Source organism: Pygoscelis adeliae, unplaced genomic scaffold (assembly GCF_000699105.1).
Source record: "Pygoscelis adeliae isolate BGI_AS28 unplaced genomic scaffold, ASM69910v1 Scaffold238, whole genome shotgun sequence".
In the NCBI taxonomy this organism is placed as follows: domain Eukaryota; kingdom Metazoa; phylum Chordata; class Aves; order Sphenisciformes; family Spheniscidae; genus Pygoscelis; species Pygoscelis adeliae.
In genome coordinates, this window is record NW_008825285.1 from 1,472,550 (window position 1) to 1,495,368 (window position 22,819).

The 22,819-nt window shown below is 38.0% G+C and overlaps 1 protein-coding gene across 1 annotated transcript in view; it reads left to right on the top strand.

The window, feature by feature from the left end:
* Window positions 1-22,819, top strand: part of PTPRN2 (protein tyrosine phosphatase, receptor type, N polypeptide 2) — a 416,744-nt gene that overhangs the window by 381,074 nt on the left and 12,851 nt on the right. Inside the window, exons 15-18 of the mRNA XM_009329894.1 lie at window positions 4,613-4,732; window positions 5,877-6,043; window positions 11,584-11,637; window positions 13,716-13,780. Of these exons, the coding sequence (XP_009328169.1) occupies window positions 4,613-4,732; window positions 5,877-6,043; window positions 11,584-11,637; window positions 13,716-13,780 (406 nt within the window). The remainder of the gene's footprint in view (window positions 1-4,612; window positions 4,733-5,876; window positions 6,044-11,583; window positions 11,638-13,715; window positions 13,781-22,819) is intronic.

Here is a 22,819-nt window from a genome sequence, read left to right on the forward strand (position 1 = left end):
CCTACGTATTTGCTTAGCTGTCTGGCACTGCTGTGACTTTGCAAATGGCAACTCTGACTGCCAGATTTGACCCATTTCATATCAAAATGGTAAGTCATTTTCAACCAAAAGGTTTCACAAAAAAGGTTGCTTTTTGACTGACATACATTGTGAAGTTCTAGTTGATAACAAAAACCTGAATTCTCCGCAAATTTTTTTTTTTCAGTTAAAAGCTCCCCCCCTTTTTTTAACCCATTAAAACTTGGGGTTGGGGTTTAAAATATTCCAGAAAATACCATTTTCTGCCTGTCTCCATTCAATACAGTGTTTCCTATTTCCAATGGAGAACTCAAAAGAAGTCACAGTTGAGTTAATTACTTTCAAGATATGTGATGGGATGAATATCATCTGACAGCAAGGGTTAGTACCTTGCTTTGTTGTTGTTTTAGGAGTTGTGTTTATTCGTGTTGTTTTGATTATCATTAGAAATTATTTGGGTTTTGTTTGCTTGTTTATCTGCTTTTCCAAATAATTGCATTTACCAACTATTTGGGAAGCCTAAAAGACTGAAAAAGTGAATTCTTTAGTTTACTGGAGATCTCTCCTAGAAAGCAGCTGGTGTGATTAGCCTGTTATTTTTAGTGAACAGGCTGGACTTAACTGATTATCCCATCGATTTTCTACTTTTAAATCAACACATTTTAGAAACTTCTCTACCAGTTCCTGTCAAAAGAAGAGTGTCTGGTCAGAGCACATGTCTTGTAATTTCCCCATCACTAAACTAAAGAAGAAAATGACTGAAAAAGGGGCTTAGGGTGGATCATTCATTATCAAAAGAAGCTTAGAAATGATGAAGTGTCTGAAAAAAATAAAGGGATTCATATTAACTATTTTATTTACAAGCTAATAAACAAGGAAATTTTAAAATATAAGCTTTCAAAAACTTGTGGTTTATCAGATTCGTGGCAGTGTTGTGGCACTGATTCTCCTATTTGTGACTATTTTTCCCCTTACCTGAAAAACCAATTCTGTGCTCCTTTGCAAGTAATTCATACTAAATATAATTCATGCCAGTGAGGAAGTCCTTTGTATGGTACTGGCATGCTAGATAACCACAGCATGAGGTCTCTACACGTAGTGGATTTCATCAACAGGGAATCCTGCGGATGTCAAAGACACTGCTCATCTTTGGGTTGCAGGATTCAGCCTTTAATTTTCAATAAATGGAGAGGGATGGTGTTATTCTTGTCTAAGAAATGTTTTGAGAATGATGCATACAGCAGAACCTCATTAAAGATCATTAACATGTTACTCTCTAGGCATATAGGCTGAAGGAAGATGTGTCACAGAAAATTATACACTGTCTTCCTTTTTCAGCAAAGCATGCGTTGCAGAGCTCTGCAGTGAGCTCCTATATGTAACTCAGACTTTATCACTTCCATTCAGAAGACTCCACTCAACATTTCTTCTTCTCCTGGAAGTATTACCGTAAATTACAAACACGAAACTGCCTGTGCTAAGTGATCTAAATAAGTTTAGTTTTATATATGATATATATTATATAATATATATATAAATAAATACTTTTTAATATATTCAGTTTTTATAGACACTTAAGAGTCTAAGGCTTAATTTTGCTGGGCTCTACCTAAAAAGAAAAAACTCTGCCCTGAGGACCTTGTATTTTCTTTATTCTTATATCACATGCATTGACTTACTTTCTATTGTGCAAGCATACAAAGTTCAGAATTACATGAATTACTGTGGATTTGCAACTGAACCTGCTCCTTTATTCTCCAAGCCCAGCTGAAATGTCTCTTTGGTAACCAGAGACGCTTCTCCGAAGGCTGTATTGAGATTGTGTAGACCAGGTCTGTGCTACCTGTTCATTCATTAATTACAAAGACACACTCCTTGGGGCCACTTTCTAGCATATGGCCATGTCTGGACACTCTGAGCACAGCAAAGTGTTAGGTTTTGGGAGATGTGGCTTCTGAAAAACCCATCACCAAGTTAAAGATGGGGCGGTGAACAGGCAAGAGTATAAAACTCTGCGAACTGCCTTTGAATCATCCCGCTTCTGCGTTATTTGGAAAGAAATCCAGATAGCAGCCTGATGGTCTAATATTTAAGTTATCAAGGAAACAAAGAAAATGCTGTAGTGCTCCAGTCACAAGCTGTGAGTCTTAGTGAAAATCCCATCTCAATGGTAAGCACATGAGATGCAGTGACAATTGCTTGTAACAGGGATGACGGCACTAGGTTGTATTGCCTTCTTGATTTAGTAGATTTGACTTCTACATTTTCACACAATGACCTAAAAGAATTATTGTACCCCAGAGTAACTTTGAAATTGTTTGTTTAAATTAACTTTCATTTGGATTTATGCTTAATGAAATCTTCAGAGATGCAGACAGCCCCTCTCTAATGAAATGCTGTATCTTTGAACCAATGAACAGGGTTGCCAAACTGTAAGGATTCCTCTCTAAACGAGTGGGCTTTTATAATGTTACACTTGGGTGGCACAAGCAGAGTGCTAGATGATTAGTTTATGGTCTAGATCATTGTATTTTTATTACACTCATAAAAACTGTGTTTCTCCTCATTTTCGTAATGGCTTCAATGAGCTTCTATACCTTCTAGAGGCACATTAAATCGTTATGTGATGAAAGTACTGATTTAGTGGGGCTAGTTTTAAAGTAAGATGCATGTTTTGAATTCTTATCTTAGTCTGATCGCTGACTAAAAAAGGTGAAACTACGTTAGAATGAATGAAATCTGTATCATCTTCCTTACATACAAAGAAGGTTCCCAGCTGTAGCCTAAAACAAATGCAGTACAAAAAAGATACAAATGATAAATCTACATCTGTCTATAAAATAATCTATCAACTTAAAGTATTTCTGCTGGTTTTGTGCATTGTGAGTTTTTAACAGGAAGCTGAGTGGATTACAGATATTTTTAGTTAAAAAATCTTTTTAAGGGGAAAAAAAAAGATAAAGATTATTTTTATTCGTTACATTCAGCTGTAATTTTTTTCCCCACTTCTGTTCAAAATTATGAATAACCCTATTCTGTGCAAACCCTAGATTCATTTCTCTAAATAATTCTAAGCTGGTTTTAAAAGTTGTTTTAGTTATCTTGCAAAATGAAAAAAAAAAGGAAGAAAAATGTTATTTGTTTCTCTATATGCAAGCTATTCTTGAAAGAGAAGACAACATCATTATCCATGAATGGGAAACCTTTTTATTTGATATGTAATTAAAAAAAAATAATCCTTGAATTGAATGTATCATCTCATCTTTGCACAGTTTAGACAAAGGCCTTTTTTGTTTACAAAATTTACATGTCAATACAGTTGCTTATAAATATTTCTGTGAAATAAACATAACCCTTCACAAAAAGAGCAGTTTACTCTTCATTCAGTAATTTTATATGCTAGCAAAAAGACAATGAAAGTTGTATGCAAATATAACATCAATGTACAGCATAATAATAACAACAGTTTTTAGTGATTATGCTGCTTGGTATTAATTCATAGGAGCCTTTTTGTTCAGCCATGGGCTGTGTTTGGAACAGAGATATGCCAGACCAGAGCATCTCCGCTTGTTCTGCTGTTTGTGGGAGACATCCACAAATCCTTTAGTTGAGGATATACTGGATTCCTGTATCCTGCTCTGTAGCTGGTCTAAATTATTAAGCAATCATGCTGGTAATGAAGATACACTGTTGTCCTCTGTTCCTGCTGTACCTGTGCTCTGTGAGTGCATGGTCTGCAGCAGGAGTTGGACTTTCCTTCTACCCCCAGGAAAAAAAAGGAAAGTAAAAGGAGAAAAGAGAGGGAGAAAAGAGGGGGGGGGGGAGAAAGAATGAAAAAAATAAGGAAAGAAAATTAAAAGAAAAAAGAAAAGAAAACAGGAAAAGGAAAAAAGAAAAAGATACAAAGAAAGACAATAAAAAAGAAAAATGGAAAGGGAAAAAAAGGAAGAACAGAAGGAAGAAGAAAGAGAAAGTAATGCACATTTGCAACAAATCTTTTATAAATGTGCTTTTGGAGGGACGATTTCTCCATTTGAAATGTTTCTGGAAGAACAGATTGGGTTTGGGTTTTTCCTGCCTTTTCCTCATTACCGTTGTTCAGATGTAACTTTTTTGATTGTTTGAGCAATGCAGCAGTTTAGTAGCTTTTGCTACACGGTGAACTGTAGAAAGAAATAGGGCTGAGGACACAAACAGGTTTCAGTACGTGTGACTTCAGTAGGTCCATGCTGCCTTAGCATTAAATATCAAAGCCCAAAAGTTGTGTGTTCTGCAAGCATCGTTCAGTTTTCCCTTTGCGGGTCTAAAAGTAAAAGCAGCTGAACACGGTACCAGGAACGAGGAGAGATTTTTGTGGAAGACCTGAATTGAAATCGCTGGAAATTCTTTAATATTTCATGGACGCCTGCAAAATATGGTGCCAGTTTATTCAGGGATTTGAAAGCAGCTGCAGAGTAAAAGTGTCTAATGAAAATGAAATAAATTTCCTGTGAATGGAATAAATTTTGATTGTGTGTCTGAGTGCAGTAATTATACATGTCACGCAGTAATTAGGCAGTCACAATGTGGCCACGGTGTCTTTCTTTGTCTGCAGATGGTCTGGGAGAACGGCTGTGTCGTTATTGTCATGCTGACACCCCTCGTGGAAAATGGAGTCAAACAGTGCTACCACTATTGGCCAGACGAAGGGTCAAACCTCTACCACATCTATGAGGTACCTACACAAAATACCTGGTTGTAAACGTGACAGTAAGTGTACGGGTTGATTTCCTACGGGGCAAAATGGTGTTTAAGCCGATCTAACCTGGAGGTCGAGCTGAGGGCTCTTAAATAATCTTTGTGTGCCTTCGAGTAGTTTTAGATTTGTGAAAAATTCAAGCACAGTTTTAATAGCAAGGTAGTTTCCGCTGAATAAAATCTAGTAAATAATGAGCCAAGTATTACAATGAAAAAAGGACAACAATTTTGGTTTTCAGACAGTTTTGCAAGTGGTTGAAATGTGAAACCATGTATTTATATTTTATAGGAAAATAGTATTTTTGGAACTAGTGAATTTTGCCTTAGGAAAACCATATGTATATCTTTGTAGAAAAGCCTCTATATGGCTTTAGTAATTAATGCTATCTATTTTTACCTCTTGCCTCAGTCACAACAACAAATATGTATTTTTATTTTCTGCTTTACATTTCTAGCCCAAAATATCATATCACCAGTTTTGTTGCAATGTAACATTGATAATGGCTGTCAGATTTTTCCAGTTGCCCAGCTGAGTAGAGGAAGAAAATAATACCACAATGCCAAATACCAAGAACAGGAAAATGTGAAGAAATACAGTTCTTTAAACCAAAATGTGAAGAAACTTTTTTTCTGAAAAGATGAACTCTGCAAATCAGCTGCATTTTTTATGCTTATTATTCTACATAGCAGAAGAAACTGACTTTTCACTTCTCATGTGAATTCAACTCTGAGATTTTTAAGACTTCTGAGAGTGGCCTGGGCAATGCATTGTAGACATTTCCGAGTAGAAAACGACTGGCAGTCTAACATATTTTCAGGCAGCGTCTTCTGTATTCACATAACGATATAAAGTTTCAATTTAGTGATTTTTCCTTTTGCATTAAAACTCTCAAGAATTTTTTTTTGTTTTCAGTACAATAGCAGTGGCAGCTAACCCCTTCCTGACAACTACACTGATTGCTAAATCAAAAAAAAATTTTCCCCAGCACTGGCCAATTTGCTAATAAAAATAAAACTTTCATGTAATTCCTTCATCCCAGACATCTTACACCTGCAATCCTGAAGATGTGGCTTGCAACCGAAATTGCTGATCTCCATTTGTTCCTTCCTATGGGGTGTAGGTAAACCTTGTCTCTGAGCACATCTGGTGCGAGGATTTCCTCGTGAGGAGCTTCTACCTGAAGAACCTGCAGACAAACGAGACCCGTACAGTGACACAGTTCCACTTCCTCAGCTGGAACAATCAGAGGGTTCCTGCTTCCACAAGATCACTTCTGGATTTCCGCAGGTAAAGCACAAAGTATGGCAGTTCATTTAAGACAATACAGATCTGATGAACTAAACTAGTCATTTTAGTCGTCCTTTAAATGTTTCGGGTTTGAAAGGGGGGTCCTCAGCCTGTGATGCCACAATGCTAAACTAACACAAAAATCTGCAGTAGGTTGATTCCTAGTGTTGTCTCACACGTAGATGTTGCCTGGTTTTAAGACATGCTCATTTCCCATTTAGAGATCGATACCTTTCCTCCCTTTGTACAGCTCTTCAGTGCTTCTGTATTTCTTTGTTTTCCAAGCATTTATCCATTCTGCAACTTCCAGGCTTTTTGTGTGGCTCCCCTATGATCCTTATTGCAGGAATCTTACAAATAAATCATGTGGTATGAGCACGCTTGAAAAAAAAGTCAGGATGGAGTCATGTGGCAATAAAGGCATTCCCGTGGGAGCGTTTGCTCGTAAGGATCAAACAGTGAGGACTCTAGATTTTCTTTGGCTGCAGGAAGGTGGAAATTTGAGAAAGCGGATGAAAATGTTGACAGAGCATACCCTCTGGACTTTTAAAGAAAGTCAACGTGGCTTTAAAATACAAATATACAGAGGCAAAACCTGTGGTCCTTGCCACCTTCTCTAATGTTTGCTGTGTCTACCTAAATTTTAATTTGAAAATTAAAGCCATGCATGATAAATACTGGAGTGAAATAATCTTCATTTGATTGCAAACCGTGCCCAGCGCATCGTGTGTAGGTGTTAGCGTGTGCCAGCTAATCCACAGCGATGCGCTTATGACTAATGAAAAGAATCTCCGGGAGGTTTGGGGAGTTGGTTCTCAATCCGCAAGCGGCCTGTGGGATCGCGTGTTTTCCTCTCGGTACTACAATATTATCTACAACCCCCAAAGTGATTATAAAGGGCTCAGTGCTCAAAAGGTCCAAACTTGTTTCTTTCAATAAGTGCTGGGAGCTCTGACTGATGCCAGTTGGAGTTACGCATCTGCATCCGAAGGGAGAAGCTGGCTTATATCCAACGGGAGCTGGTTGCACAGTTGTCTGTTGGCAAAATTTTACCCTTAAAAATTTAGGACTAAATGCCACCCTTCATCCATGGGTATTCTTGTACGTATTACAAGGCTTTTCAAAGCAGAGAGTCATCTCAAACAGTGCAGGTCAAGTAACAGAGTACAGCTCTACTGAGTCACTAGGAACTATGGCTAGGTAAGAATATAAGGGTACGCTACAGAGTCACAACACAAAAGCGATAGTGGAGGAAGGAAGCACGGCCATAGGATGGAGTTGAAATTGTAATTGAATTTTCAAGGTTTTCTTGTCTGGGTTTCACTTTAATGTGATTTTTATAGGTTGATTTCCCTTTGCTTGCGGTACTGTGGAAGTTGCCTGTAGTGAATTTCTGCAGTTAAAATTCTGGATTGGTTCCATTAAGTCGTGCGAGGCTACAGCGCGGAGCCAACACCGATTTTGCCCTTTTTGAAGTTAGTGGGAAATGTGCTAGCAATTGTAACTAGACTATAAATGAGCCTGTACAGCCAGGACGTCTGAAGTTCGGAGCACCTCGACTCCAACTTCAGTAAGAATTGAGGTCCCTGCATGAACTGCAGGATTAGATCTGCAGTAAGTCGCAGTTCGCATCGCCAAGAAAGCAGTGCTTAGAGTGACATTGTGTAAGGGTTAAATAGCCGTGTTGAAGAAGTGTTGTGCAATACTTCGAAAAAGAAAAATTATAACTAGATGAGAAGAGTAGTGGAGCTGCCATTCTTTGTGTTTAAAGCCAGTATGGGAATGAACCTGTTAAGATTTAATTGAATTCTGAGTGTTCATTTAATATGTATTCACAGTCCAGTGTAGGGTACTGTAATCATTTGCTACGTGCAGATTTTGTACAATGAACTCATAATACTGAATGCATAGTAAAATTCCGCCTGAAAAGGAATTTTAGCATGCACAATAGCTGCTCTATGAATCTCAGTTTTCTTGGTCATCTGATGTTGCTGGTTTTTTAATGACAAAAAAACTAATGCACTATTGCTGAAATAATGTATTTGGAATTCATTTATACGATACATGTTTTGCACCTGAAGCTTCCTATTTAAAGCACAAACTCTGCTGGATTACGACAGCTGAGTCATAAAGCCCCCAGAATAAACGTCTGACAGCGCTACCATACTCGTAGTAGGGTAGTGCTAGGAAGGGGCTGCTCTCATTTCTTTTAATCTATGTTTTTATGTGCATTCAGTGTGTTTGTATATATATATGGATATGTGTGTATATTTATATATTCACATACATATATGAAATTAAGCATATACATAACCAACCCTCTATTTTTTATAATTCATCACCAAGAAAAATTGGATTCCCAAAATTACCTTGCCCAGAGTCTGTGGAAATATGGACCTTAAAATTTTTATTGAAGTAAATTTTTCAAGTCTCTTTGAAAACTGAAAGCTTACATTTCTCTTGCTATATATCAGACAGTGTTTTAGATGGTTTTGCATTTAGCAGATACATTAAACTTTGTGGAATAATCTATCATACTTTCATAATGTAGGTATAAATTGCTAAAAAGAGATTATTCTATATATTTAAAAAACCTGTGCAAAAGACAGTCCCTGAGAGGTGAGGCTGCTACAGAAACCACTGGTCAGTTTTAAATGCTTCTGGAGTCCTAATTTCATTTTGAACAATAGACCAATCATTATTGCTCTGGACTAGCTTGTTAGTCATGCACTGATATGTGTAATTAAATATTTCTTGAGCCCAGAGGGAGCACATTTACACTTTAAAGAGGGACTGCTAAGCTAAAAGATAATTAGCATCACATGTGAGGGCTTTGCTTAAAATATATATCTATTATGCTATCACTTCTCGCTGTGTGCAATGGCATTTACTAACACTGCTCACTTTAAAAATGGACAAATTCTTATTTTGCCAGCTAATTAGCGGTTGCCAGTGTCATTTTTGTGATGTTGCAGCTAGTAATATGAGCCCAGTTGCATAGTCACAAAAGTGATCATTGGAAACTGTGACTCTGCTGCAGGGACAATGTGGGAAACCCCTTTTCTGAGCCTCTAACGACCTCTGACCTTTGCTTGCTGATGGTTTGCATGATGATTTCTTTTTCACTCAATGAGCCAAGGGTTGGTTTGTATTACTAATCATTCTTTCTAAGTTAATTCTTCCTGTATATGTATATATTTATATATAATATATATTTCTTCAACATTCAAGAACTTTGCTTACTGATGAATTTTCAGCTCACTCTCATTAGCCAGAACTAAGAATGAAATGAGACGTTGCTGCACTTCTAAATATTTTCATAAACTATATATAGACAAAGCTATGAACCAACTGGATTGAAACCCTTTGTTTTAATGTGTTTTCTGAAATGTGTGATAATGAAAATGTTTGAAACGCCTTCAATAAAACTATTTACTGATAGGTTTAGATCGAGTTTGTCACCGAAATTATATTAGGACTTTGGTAGATGGCTAGTCACAACGTGCAAATATCATATTAGTGGTGCCATACAAGGAACAAAGGAACCACACAAGCAGAAAAAGAAATGGTAAATATCCCTCTGTAGTTATTAGCTCTTATTTAGTACTTCAAATGCAGAAACGACTCTTTACTAATGCACATGATGGGGGGTGGGGGGAGGATGACCAGCTGCACGCAGGGGAATGCAGACTGACTGCATCAGATGTTGTTACAGACATTTCAAATATAATTTACTGTACAATACAAAAAAATAAATATCAGGCTTTATATTGTATAGAAGGAGTTGATCCTCAGATATGACCATCAAGAATTGAATGATTCATTCATGTGAAAACTCTGCTGCAGCTTAAGTCATTGAAGTTTTGCTTGGTAGCGCCTGCGTATATATGCATTCATGGACATATAAGTGGTCCATTTAACTTCAAAAGTCAGGTACTTCTCAATGGCTTACCTCTTATTTCATAGAACGTTGTTCTACTGCATTAATTACTTACATCCAAGGAATATAAACAGAGACAGAATGTCTCCGCAAGTATGATTTACATCAGTAAGCAAAAGAGTAAGAATTGTGAAAAATTCCTGAATTCTAATGTTGAAAGGGAATCATTACAAGAACTTAATATTGTTACCAAGTTTGGTTAGATTCTTCAATAATAAAAAGCAGAATGTGAAAACACGGGTTCATGGGACATCTCCAACATCTCTGTAGCCTGTTTGGGTTGAGTTCCAGGTATCCCGACTCCCTGTCAGATTTAGAAGTTTAGGCATCTTCAGGCTATACTGTAAGCAATGTTTAAAGATATATGCATGTTTTCACAGCACAGATGTTAGTGAATAGATGAACAGCCAAGAACTAAATGATTCAGTAGGTTAGTTATGCTTTAAAATTCATAATAACATTGTACCACAGTTGCCAAATTTCAGCAGCTCACTTCAGTTTAGCAGTCAGGATCCTATGTAATGCTTGCGCCGACCTGGGGACTATTAGAGGGTCTGGGCACCCCTTGGAAGCTGCCCTGTGAAATGGTTTTGTAGGAGACCTTCTAGCTCCAGTAAACTCAAACATCTCATCGAGGAAATTGTATGAAAGGTTTTGATTTCTTGAAGCAATGCTTTCCCATTTTAGCCTTTATTCAGCTTGCCTTGTTAACATATGTGTGCATATTTTATGGGTTTTTTGGGCCTGTAACATACTTGACATGCAAAATATATCCTAAAGCAGAAGAGAGGGTTTGGGATTTTGGTTTTTGTAAAGCAATTTAAATAGATTTAAACCAATTTTGTGGGCTCTGTTCTTAGACTGAGTATCTGGCTTTGCCTCAGCACTAGTTAATTCCTTCATTGAGTTTACATATCAGCAGACCTGTTCTGTAGCTGTACTTTCATTGATTGACTTCACATATATTCTCTTGCCACTGAGAATGTTTAACCAAGGAGCTGTAGAAGGCAATAATGTGTAAATATTAAATATATAAGACTTCTGCTCTAGAACCAAAGCAGTAAAGCTTACTGATGGTTTTAGTTATTTTTACCACAATAGATTACATTTTAGAATTTTGTGAGAAGCTTTTCAGGAGATTTGGTATTTGCCTTTCTGGGGAGAACTGGTTTTACAAATCAGCACACATTGTACAAAATATACTGGAATAGCCATTTTTAATTTTGGATTCAGTTTGATGGCCCTCGATATTTCTTTGAGCAGGCTCATGAACTCAAAATTGGCTTTAAAATTAAAGCATCTCAAGATAATCTTAGTTTTGGAGCTAAGACATAAGACATTTGAGAAAAGAGATCATTTATTTTGCCTAGCCAGCAGCAATAATGGGATGTTGTCTAGGATTTCTACAGCAGCAAAGCAGAAGGAAACTTTAAACAAGATTATGTATGTAACAACTGCTTGTTATATTAGGAAATTATCAACCTGACTGTTTCTTTAAAGACTGCAATATTTGCTTTCTCTTCTTGCTTATTTTTGACAGTTGGCTAAAGAAACAGTATGTAATATGCTTAATTAATTTTTTGTGTCTGTTTTATTTCAGAAAAGTAAACAAGTGCTACAGGGGTCGCTCTTGTCCAGTAGTTGTTCATTGCAGGCAAGTACAATTTCTAAAATAGCTTTAGAGAGATTTCTATGTGTAAGAATTTAACATAGATATAAACAAAATGGGCAAATTAAAGCTTTAGATGAATCACTAAACAGATAGTGAGGTAGGCTGAAGGTATTAAATATAATTCAACTGTTTTTTAGTGCTGATTAATACTTAGGATCTGTTTTCATAATAAAATTATCCTTTCCTATGATTTTGTAGATGTTGTGTCATGACTTAGCAATGTATGGCCACCCTTTCCAATATAACTAGCACTTCAATTTCATAAATCTCCTTGAAAATTATAGTGGTTCTTCGCGTTCCCTCCCCATGTAGTCATCTTTATTTTATTAACACTCAATTACGTTTTATTTCTTCTTTGCTTGCTTTTAGAGATCATGGTAAGAAGAGGGCAATGTCAGGGAGTGGAAACCTACCCAGAGATTGAGTAATCCTTTAAGCACAGATTATCTTTAGGCCTGACGGTCTGATAGATGCACATGAAAGCTATCAGGCAGATCAATGGAAAACTTTACCATAATCACGTTAATGTTTGCCATTGGAGGTTCTCTGTTATAAGGAGAACGCTGCAATTATTTATCGATGATATTCCTGTAGATAAGGAAGATAGAAAACCAGCCCTGCTAAGAGGCAGGTTGTTTGACGTGTGGCACTCCACTTTGGGTGGGAGTGAGGAGGGAGGGTACGTGTTTCTCACTTGTGGCTCAGCAGTCACCTTCTACTGCATGCAAGGAGGCTCGCTGCAGAGGTGAATGCTCTGGCACAGGCTTGTTTGCATTGCCTTCAGGAAGCCTGAGAAAAGAAACATTTGATGCAGAATGAAGAGCCTTCAAGTTTCTTGCTCTTTCCTTACTGTGATGAATGGAAATGTCTACCATCCGCTCAGTAGGTTTTGTTTTCATTGGGCCTGATCGCTGCTTTGTCTCTCATTATTCAGCTTAACTAATAAGATTGTGTCTCTGTTCCCTTCATAGGCATAGAAAAAAAAATTATTACCATTACCTCCTTTTCTCTAAGCGGTGATCTAGTAACTGAAAGAAAAAAACCTGTCTACAGAGACTTAACAAAAATTAAGTTTCATAGCCCGCCTGTAAACAGAATGTAATAACGCGCTTCACGCTGTTCTATTATTTTTCCTTTCATTAATTCTTGTACACAAATTGAGCTATCAATAAAAATAATGGCTTAATTAATAAAACTACATACCAGTCTAATTGGTCACACATGCACCTTTGTAAAAATTTTGGAGAGGGAAAGAAAAAAAGCTTTTACTTAAAGTCTTAATTATGTTTGCTAACAGCAGCTCTAAAAGAGCATCACGCTGGCAATTACACGTTGCTCTCTGAAAGGGACACAAGCTGCATTCATATTAGGGAGCTTTCCCCCTCCCAAGGCTTGGTCTCACGTCTCCGAGGAAGGGCTGATGATACACAAAAGTTAAAGCTGTTTCTTAGGAATTACATGATAATATTTTTTCTGGTCGTTGCAACTAAGGAAGAATTAAAGGAAAAGGTAAAAAGAAAAAACAAATCCCTCATGATGTATAGTGAAGAAAGACTGCAGTCCCCCAGTAATCAAATATTTCAGTTCTCAGACAGGTCTCTGCATGCATTCCCTCTGACCGCTGTGTTCAAATGCAATCTGTGACATTTTGGGACCATTCAGGATAATACTCTGTTCTAGTTTATTCTGTGGTTCTTGATCTCATATACAAGTGACTATAAGCTCATTATATGTACACTGTTCGAACAGAAATGGTATCCTGTTTTAGCGTTACTGACTTTTTCACTGTTGTTTAAAATGCTTTTATGCATAAACACAACTCGGCTTAAAAAATCAGAACAAAGCCCTGTTATCCATGCAGGCTAATCGTTAATTTTCCACGAACAGCTTGTGTTAATTCAGTGCAAGCTTTCTCTCCTCTCTCAGTACCCTACTTTAGCCCCTCATTCTGTCCTCTCCCCCCATGCGTAACGGTACAACATTAAGGGCAGGTACCTTCATGTTGCGTCTAGATGCACATTGATAGGCTTTATTTTTTCTTTTTCCCTTTCTGTTGGCAGCGATGGTGCAGGAAGAAGTGGAACCTACATTCTAATTGACATGGTTCTCAATAAAATGGCCAAAGGTGAGAATCGAAAGGCTTGTTACTTCCTCGGTACTGAAAGATGTGCTTGTGTTGCCATGACAACGTGGGGAGCAATATTCACAGAAAATCTGAGAATAAATTAGAGGCAAATTGTACTCTTTCCTGAATGTTCTTAAGTTTTATTTTCATAGCGATTTCAAACAACAAACCTGAACACAAATGCTTTGTGAATGAGCAGGTGGGTTTTGTGCTGTTGAGAATTATTTGAATTTTTAACTTTATCATTTAAAATAGTTATTACAGTTTTTAGAAGAAGATACCGTGGGGCTGTACAATCCTTATTTAGTGGTTACATGAGTTAGGACCTGGGCTGCTTCATGACTCTTGCCCAGTCCCCTGTCACCTACCCAGCCACGAGGGTCAAACACCCAAACAAAGAACTTTTCTTTTTGTAGCTGCCCATTGCCACCAAAGCGCCTAGAAGAGCTGGTACCAGACAGGGCCCCATGTGCTGCACAAATTTGTCTCTTAGGAGGAAAAAGACTGTAGTAAACAGGACAGAGGACTGAAAATAAATCAGCTGATGCTCTGTTCCCAGCTCTGCCTGTTCAATAGTTCAAGACTGAACTGTCTGTTCAATATTGAACAATTTATTTAACTTTCCTGTTTCTTTGTTTCCTTGTCTGTGAGGTGTACTTTTATAAAGTGGGAAATCATCTGTTAACATAAATATATACTGTTGTTTGTTTAAAATGAAGTCTATAGATTCTCTAGAGATTGGGACCATTCCTTTACTTTTTATTGATTGGTAAATGGTTCATGGTCGGAAGTACTTGAGATACCCTGAAATAAACTGTGTATGTTAGAACTAAACAAATTTTTAATACTGATACTGTCTTCAAAAGGAAGGAGGGTAAAAGTGGGCATGTGCACCTGACCATATGTTAAAAAGACAGCTTTATTTATATATTGTACCCCTTCCTCATGCCTTTGGCCATGTTTGTATCACAGTTTCGTAGAACAGCATTTTAAGAGGAAGAGAAATCTTGTGAGGTTGAAAATAAACAAAAAATAGTTATTCGCCTTTCTTAAGCTGAGTACTTAAGCTACCTTGATCTGGCATTATGCACATATGTATATTTAAAGAAAAAGGATTAATTGTAAAAACATATATTAATTTATAAAGAGAAACAATATTTAGTTCTTTGAGTTCTAATCACTTTACAGTTGCTGTTTAAAATCTTCTAACGTAGACATATTTTTGTATGTAGTTTAAAAATGCACTCCATGTTTTGCAGTCATCTATTGCATCCTGCGTATCCCAGTCCTGTGGGACATAGTGGCATCCTGTCCCTTTAGAAAGAAGAGTTAAGCATTTTTTCCTCTCCGTATTCTGACTGTTAACATGTCTCGTCAAAGATGGACTTAATTTTCTGCCCACGAGCATCCTGTGGAACTTGCTGCTGATGTTAAAAGAAGTTGTGTGTTTGCCTTCTCCTTAGCACTGTACTGAAAATAATTTTTTCAGTGGGATGAGATTATTTTTTCATGCTCATTGGAAAATAGGTTTTCACTCTGTGAAGGAATATTGAGATATTTCCAATGCTTGTTCCGTGCCACGTGACAACCTAGTCTTTAAAAATAGAAGCAATGGTACATCGTAAAATTAATGTAGACCTTTGTTAGGTATTTGTTTGGCTCATTTCAGTCATCAGCAATGAGAAGCCGTAATGAAAACTAGATTTAAAGTATATGCAATTTACTCGCATAAAGAAGTAAATGAGAAGTATTTTCTAGCTTGGGGCTTTCAGCCACTTAAGGGAGGGTTGACTTTGTTGTAAAAGCACTGAAGAATGCCATTTATTGACTCCATTGTACCATGTAATGTCAAATTCCATTTTAAGTGTGGGCTTAGCGCTTCACAATACCAGACAAGTCATGTGAAACTGGCCAGAGAAAGGCGTCACAGGGCTTTTTGGAGATTGGTCACCCCCATTTTGTTCTTGACCTGCTCCCCTCTGCCCATGGGGGTGTGCGACGCGAAATCCCCTGACCTGGTGCTTTGGCTGGGTTTTAAATGAAAGATCAAAGGGCAGAGCGGGCATCTCAGCCCTGCTGAGGTGGGCCTTTCCCAGGCTGTCACACTGTGCGGCCGCCAAAGGTTTTGTTCGGGCGGGAACCGAGGCCCAGCCTGTGCGGCCGGGGCCCTCTTTGTCTGGCCTGAGAAGCTGGAGGCCCAGGTTGAGGATCCAATGTTCATCAAATGATCAAAGGCCTGAAGCCCTGGACATGAAATCTTTCTTTCCATTTCCTTTTCTTAGAGAATGAATTGCACAAGTGGCAAAGAATGCCCTTTCCAAAGCTTTTATGTGGAGTGCGAGGGCTAACTTCAGAGTCCTTCAGCGCTAAACATAAAAATGTAAGTGCACTTTCAATCTGGGCCCAGCTGCAAGGCCAGCATCTAGTAACATTTCCTTCAAAAAGGCTTTTAAGGATTAAGGCCTTCAGCCTTTCAAAAAAAAAAAAAAATGGACTTTTAAGAATAAACTTAGAATAATTTGAGTTTCTTGTTCCACTGTCTGGTTTATTAGAAAGTAGACAATAATGCATTTTTAAATCAAAGTAAATAGAGGAGTACTTAGTTTCGGCAGTGGGAAAGTAGAAAGCAATCAATAAATGCCTTGGCTCTTTAGTGGGGTTTTTAATAGGGTGGGTTGAGAAAAGGAGCTCCTTTTTCATGTAATGATTTACTTCCCTGCATTCTCTTAGACAGTTAACTGTAAATGCCTTTGTCATTTACAATTTCTTCTCCTACTGCTCATTGAATTAGCGCTAATACTTAGTCTGTTAAACACGTTATGAATTCGTATCTTCTACTATCTTGCCTGTTGCCATCCCTCAGACTATTTTAGATTCTGAAAACTACGAGCAAGGGACCTGTTCCTAAAGCCTAGAGCAGGGGAAAAGAAACCAAGCTGGGGAGGATTTTGTGCTCGACACCCGCCACGTCAGTCTGACTGCCCCAAGCAATTCCAGAAACCAGGAATGAAATTTAAAAAAGAGGCAAAGCACCCTATTTTAGTGCGCTTGCAGAACGGTAAAAGTTAGTACCAAGGGTAGAAATGCCCCCTTGGTGAACTTGGGGGTGGGGGGGAAGGTGAGCTGGCGGGAGGGCACGCAAGAGCTCGCACGGAGCTCGCAGGAGCCCTCGCTCAGCAAACACCCTCCCGGCCCCCAGCTGCCTTTGAGAGCCACGCAGCACCGGCCTGCGGGACTCCCTCCGGCTCTGCACAGCATCAGGAAGGATTTCCTGTTGAGTTGGGTTTTTAATGAATTTCACTATCCTCTGTGCAGTAAATGTAATGACTGCATCTGTGCATTCACTCCAAACAGCCACATTAAATAATCTTATTAGGTACTGGAACAGTCAGAGAACACCAGTGTCTATTCAGTGCTCATTCCTGTGTCATGACAGCGGAAAGTTTTAAATGCAAGTGTATCCTTTTGTTTAGTTGTTCCAGTAACTTAGTGCTGCTATTTATCATGTAGTTTATTACTATAATTATTTTTCTTGCTAGATTCATATGCAGAGCAGTTACAAGACCCTGATCCTATACCATCAAAGTAATAACAAAAAAGAAACAGTGTTGAATATGGCCTTACAGTAACACATTTAAATACTATTTAACATGATTTAACTATGATAACTATTTAACTGTGATACTATTTCTACATGGGTGTTACAATTTTAAGACAGTCACCAAGTCACCTCTCATTTCCCCGACAGACAGCTTAGGACAATCCTTAGTGAGTGAGAAGTTGAGAAGTGATTTATTTCAACTCCATGTGCACTTCCATGATTTCAATAAATACAGAAAGTGGTAATGGATTGTTTTTGTAGATAACAATGCTTGCTGGATTTTTGACAGAGACTGTTTTTCTGAGGCTGATTTCTGCTGAGAATTTCATTCTTGATGCATTTACAAGTTTTATCCTTTGTTACTAGGGACGATAAACTGATTTAGCCTAGTCTACTTGATATTCCTTCCTCACCCCAAACTCATAGTAACTCTGACCTGATCAGGTTTTTTTCTTTTTGTGTGATCTAGAGAAAAGTTGAGAATTTTCTCATTTCTTGTCTTTCCTGCAGGCTTATTGTAGTGACTAAAAGTTTGGTATATTGCAAGACATTTTTATTGAGTGTTTCTGGCATGAAAAAGAAAAAAAATGAGATTATGAGTCTTCCCACTTTAATTTTTCTGAACTGAGAGGCTTGGATAGTGTAGATAATAGTTTGATTTTTAGATATTAATCCAGCCAGCAGCTGCTTAGGGTTTGCTGACCATCCATTTTCTTGTGTTTGAACTAGCTGGAACGAGATGAGTCAAAGGGAAGGCGAATATGAATTTTAAAATCCTTTTAAAGTATTGATTTCCAAATTCTAAAACCCAGCAAAAAGATTCGATTTAGCAAAGCCAAACCAACGGTTTATTCTCTCACATTCAAAAGCTTGGATTATAATTGATGAGCACACACGCTCTGGCCTGGGCTGGCTGCGGAGGTTATCTCCCCAAGTCCTTTCCTTGCCCCCGCTACCCTATTGTCTGAGGGTCTTGTGAGTCAGCTCCTGAGCAGATGCAGTTTATACCGTGACATTTTAAGGCAAAACAAAAGATTCCTTAATTCGCTTTCTGACTCATCGTGATCAAATGATTTTGGCTAATCTGAACCCTTGCTGAGGTTTTGCTTATCTGCTGTGTGGATTTAACAATCATAATGAAGTTGTGGGGTTAGCTCCTCTCTGAAAGGATTTTATGAAAGAAAACGCTTGCCCATATTCATGTTAAAATGGATTCAATCTGCTTATTTTTGAGTCCTTATGCAAAGTCTGAGAAAATGCTATTGTTTGGTTGTGCTGATACAAGTCTAGAGCAGACTATTTCTGACATGCTTTTGGTGAACGAGGGAATATTTCTTCAGCCCAGGATCCAGCTTCTCCCATGAAAATAAAACTTAACATACTACGTGTCATACAGTGGTTGAGAGAATATATAGTGTAAAAGAGAGATTACTTTTTTTTAAAGTGGTATTTAACGGTAAGAGGGCAAGAAGTGGGACTAGAAATAGGTGGTATTCTGGAGAAAAATTTATGGCAGAAAAAATCAGGACTTAAAAATGCAATTGTTTTCATGTTCTAAGTTTGAATCGATCACATTGCTGGTCTTTGAGATTTGGGTGAGCTAGGTTATTATCTCTAGGAAAAAGGAAAAAAATGCAGGCCGGTAAAGCCAAAAACTTAGGTTTTGCTTTGTGCACTATTGTACTATCCATGAGACTGCCTCAGTTCTCAGCAGCAATAATGCTAACCATGTAAATCTGAAATGTTGCTATTCCAATTTCTGAAGGAAGTTCTTGGTGTCCATGTAAACATACCGTACGTTATAAGGCTGATTTTTCAAATGAGCTGCATTTGTGTATTGTAACTTTTACGTAATGAGTTACCCTGGAAACACAATTAGGCAAACAGTGCTCATTCTTGCAGCCTTTCCCAGTAGATAATTAATCACAATGAGAGCTGGGCCCCCAGCTACACGCAAAAGTGTATAGGGAATGTATAGGACAGTTTTTTACTGTCCAGCCTGTGATGCTCAGGGAACTCTCACTATTTAGAACAAGCTGTTTAAAACAGTGTTTATTTCCTTTGCAAAACACATTTTGGCATATAAAGCTTTAAAGCTTTTGACACATTATTGACACTATGGAGTCATCAATTAATAGTTCATAAAATGAAGATAAAAAAGTAGCACGTTCTACAAGCTTCTGTTGTGAAATGAATTACTGACCACAGGGAAGGTGGTGTTGGTTGATGTTTCCTAGTGTATGTTGTATGGACTGCATTTTTAGATGGTTTCCTTTATGGCATATAGAGGTTTCAACCAAAAAGCAAACAAGTTATTGATGTAATTTCTTTGGCTTTTTTCTTTTTTATATAGTTTAGTGGTCAGGTATTACTCTAAAAGAGCCATATTTCTTGAGTTATTTGCTGTTGTGGGGATTTTATTGGGAAAGAATTGGGACTAGGAAAGTGTGGTAGAAAGCAATCCTAATTATTCAGGGTTTGGGGCAAAAGAATTGTGAAGAAAGACTGATCAGACATAGGCTATTCCTTGGGAAAGGGAGCACGAAGGGGGGTCCCCATAGAGCGTTAGAAGACCCTGAAAGGAATGTATTGATGTCAGTAAGCAGCTTGAGATAGTGACTAATTTGAAAACAAGAGGTCATTGACTGAAACTAAGGAGGAGACAAGCAGATAAGGAATTTGGGCGGCATTTTTTCACACAATGGGTAGGTTAGAATATGGAAAAGTGGAAAAGCTGGTCATAGAAGTACTGTGCTATCGGTTTGAAGAGCAGCTGGGCAAATGTTTGGAAAAGGAGGTTTATATACGGAGTGAAGAACTACTTTTTTTTGTAGCTAATCTCATGCAGCAGTCCATAGAAGGATTTGAAGAGAAGTGTTTAATTGACCAGATGGTAGTCTTCTGGCTGTAAAGGGTACAATGTATATTACCTAACTAAAGTGTAGTTATTCCACAACTTCTTAGCTGGGCCAGTTTAGACACTTTTAAGGATAAACTTCGTTAAAGAATGAATCCATAATAGTTGCATCTTTTATTCAGGTCACTCCATGTGCTGTCTTGTGAAAGCATTGCCACCTACATGCAACGTAAAATCAAAGTAATGTAAAACGTAGTTCTTACAATTTAATTGATTCGTGTGGGTGAGCTACTTCTGTGTCCCCTGTAAAGAAAATTCAAATTTTCCGAAGGGGATTCCAAGATTTTTAGGGCCAACTGAGGCGTGTTTTCAGAAATGTCATTTTTGCAATCAGCATCTTAACTTTGTTCATGGTTGATTCAGCACGTGGAGATGAACTGCCTTTCAGGTAATTCACCAGCAGTTTCTGGAAGAGGTGCTAAAAGAAGCAAATTGCGTAGAACTCTGTGGGAGCTGATACTGGGGAACACCTATAAGTAGGCAGTAGCAGCACATCCACAATTCTTGCTCTCATTACCCTTTGCATGTGCGTGTGTGCGTATGTGTGTGTGCATGTGTAAGTTAAATTTAGTTGTGTGCACTGGTATTTTCTAGAGTGACCATAGATGATTATGGGTTATCTTACCCTAAATGGAATGCAACTCATTAACTTCTATTTCTTGCATGTAGTAATTTAAGCGTATTCCTTTTACTTTTAACTTCTGGGGAGGCTGGGGAAAATCTAGATGTATAAGAGAAACAATTCCTATACGGTATAGAGTATGATGTGACATATTCTCATGCATAGTGGAAGTGAGGAAGGATTGAGCTTCAAATTAGCATCCATTTGCATTCAGTTACAGTGAGTGGTTTCTGCATGTTTTTTCTGCATTGACAAAGGATATTAGCTTAAACGCTGACATGTCAGTAGTGAATTTCTATCTCTGCAAGACTGTTGAAATCAGTGAAAGCTTAGAAGCATTATTTTCCTGTAGCAGTTTTTAAAATATTAGGCTGTTCCTACTTGTTCCATCTCCAGTATCACCTTCCTTTAGATTGTGTACTGACAAAGCCATATCACTTTTATACATTTATACATTTATAACATGTAGTTTTCAAGTATTAATATAAAATGTGTAAACAATAACACGTTATATAATTTATATTCTTTGTGTGTATGACTGTCGCAATAATTTTCGTTACTTCACTTTTATTGCTTTAAGTACTCCCTCCTCCATTTATATGCTTGCTTTGCCCGTTGGGTTTTTTGTTGTGGTTTGGTTTTTTTTTAGTAAAGGTAGTGAAATTTTAATTTGGGTCATTTTTAGGTGTATAGAAGCCCTTATGTATTTTGTCTGAAATTACACACAGTTCACAGATTCAGGTATATGTTGCGTCCATCCCTAACCATATACACCCATGCACACAGATTTTGTTCATCTCAGAGAAAGAATAAGCTTTTAATGAAAATGCCAGCCTGAATACATTTATCTTTTTTGTTATCTTTAAAAGTGTGTCCCTCACTAGGTTTTTGCTGACGCTTTTCTCTTTCCATGAAAAGCATCGAATAATCCTCCTGGCCAATAGCAGAACTCCAGCAGCTACAGCAGCAGACATCTGGATAACTACAAATGAAAATTGCTTTTATTTTTGTAGGTTCTAGCTGTTGTTCAGCTCCCTTTTTCAACTCTAATATTTACAAGTGTTTTTATTTAATGGGCACTCAGACAATGCAAGTTGAAGGAAGAAAATACTCTTGTTTCTTTGCAGCAGAGCACCATACAAACAGCAGTTACTCTTACAATGCGTTTTTCACTTCCATGGCCTTCCCTGCACTATACTGCAACTGGTTTATCTTTTCATTGTGGTTCCATGTTGCTTTTTCTTTTGCCATTTCCATCAAAATTGCCAAACTGGGGGGGGAGGGAACTGGGGAAGGCAACAGACACAAAACACAGATCTCAAACACCGTTAGATTTGGCAGATTCTAGCATTCAGGAGCCCAAAACTGCAGTGCAAAAACTCAAGCGTTTTCAACCCAGGTTCATTCCAGCTAACTTTAGCCATATAAAGCACCTAGCGTTAAGCATCTCACCTAACCTAGTTGTCTAGGTCTCCTCAGTCATCAATGGAGAATGATACGCACCTCTGGAGGATAATTCTCAGGCAAATGAATTGCCCATCAGAGCTTCCCCTCTCTCTCTTATCTGTTGGGAGAGGAGATGACTAACTCCGATTAGAACTTCAAGGATGGCTGGAGTAGATGAGATGAGGCTGGGCCTTTGAGACTAAGCTAGTTAGTAAATATTACCGGTATGCCATTAAAACTAATGGTCAGTGAAGAAGTGGTGTTACACTCCCCCTAGTTCTGACCTTTCTTCTTTAATCAGATTGAGTTTGCCCCTCATATGGTGTGATTAAATGTTTCACTGCAACATTAAGTACTCAATGGGGCAAACACTCGCTGGAGCAGCTACACGAGCTGTCCTTTAGAAGTTGTCAGTGGGAAGCTGGAGGCATCTAGGGCTTTAGGAGCATTGCA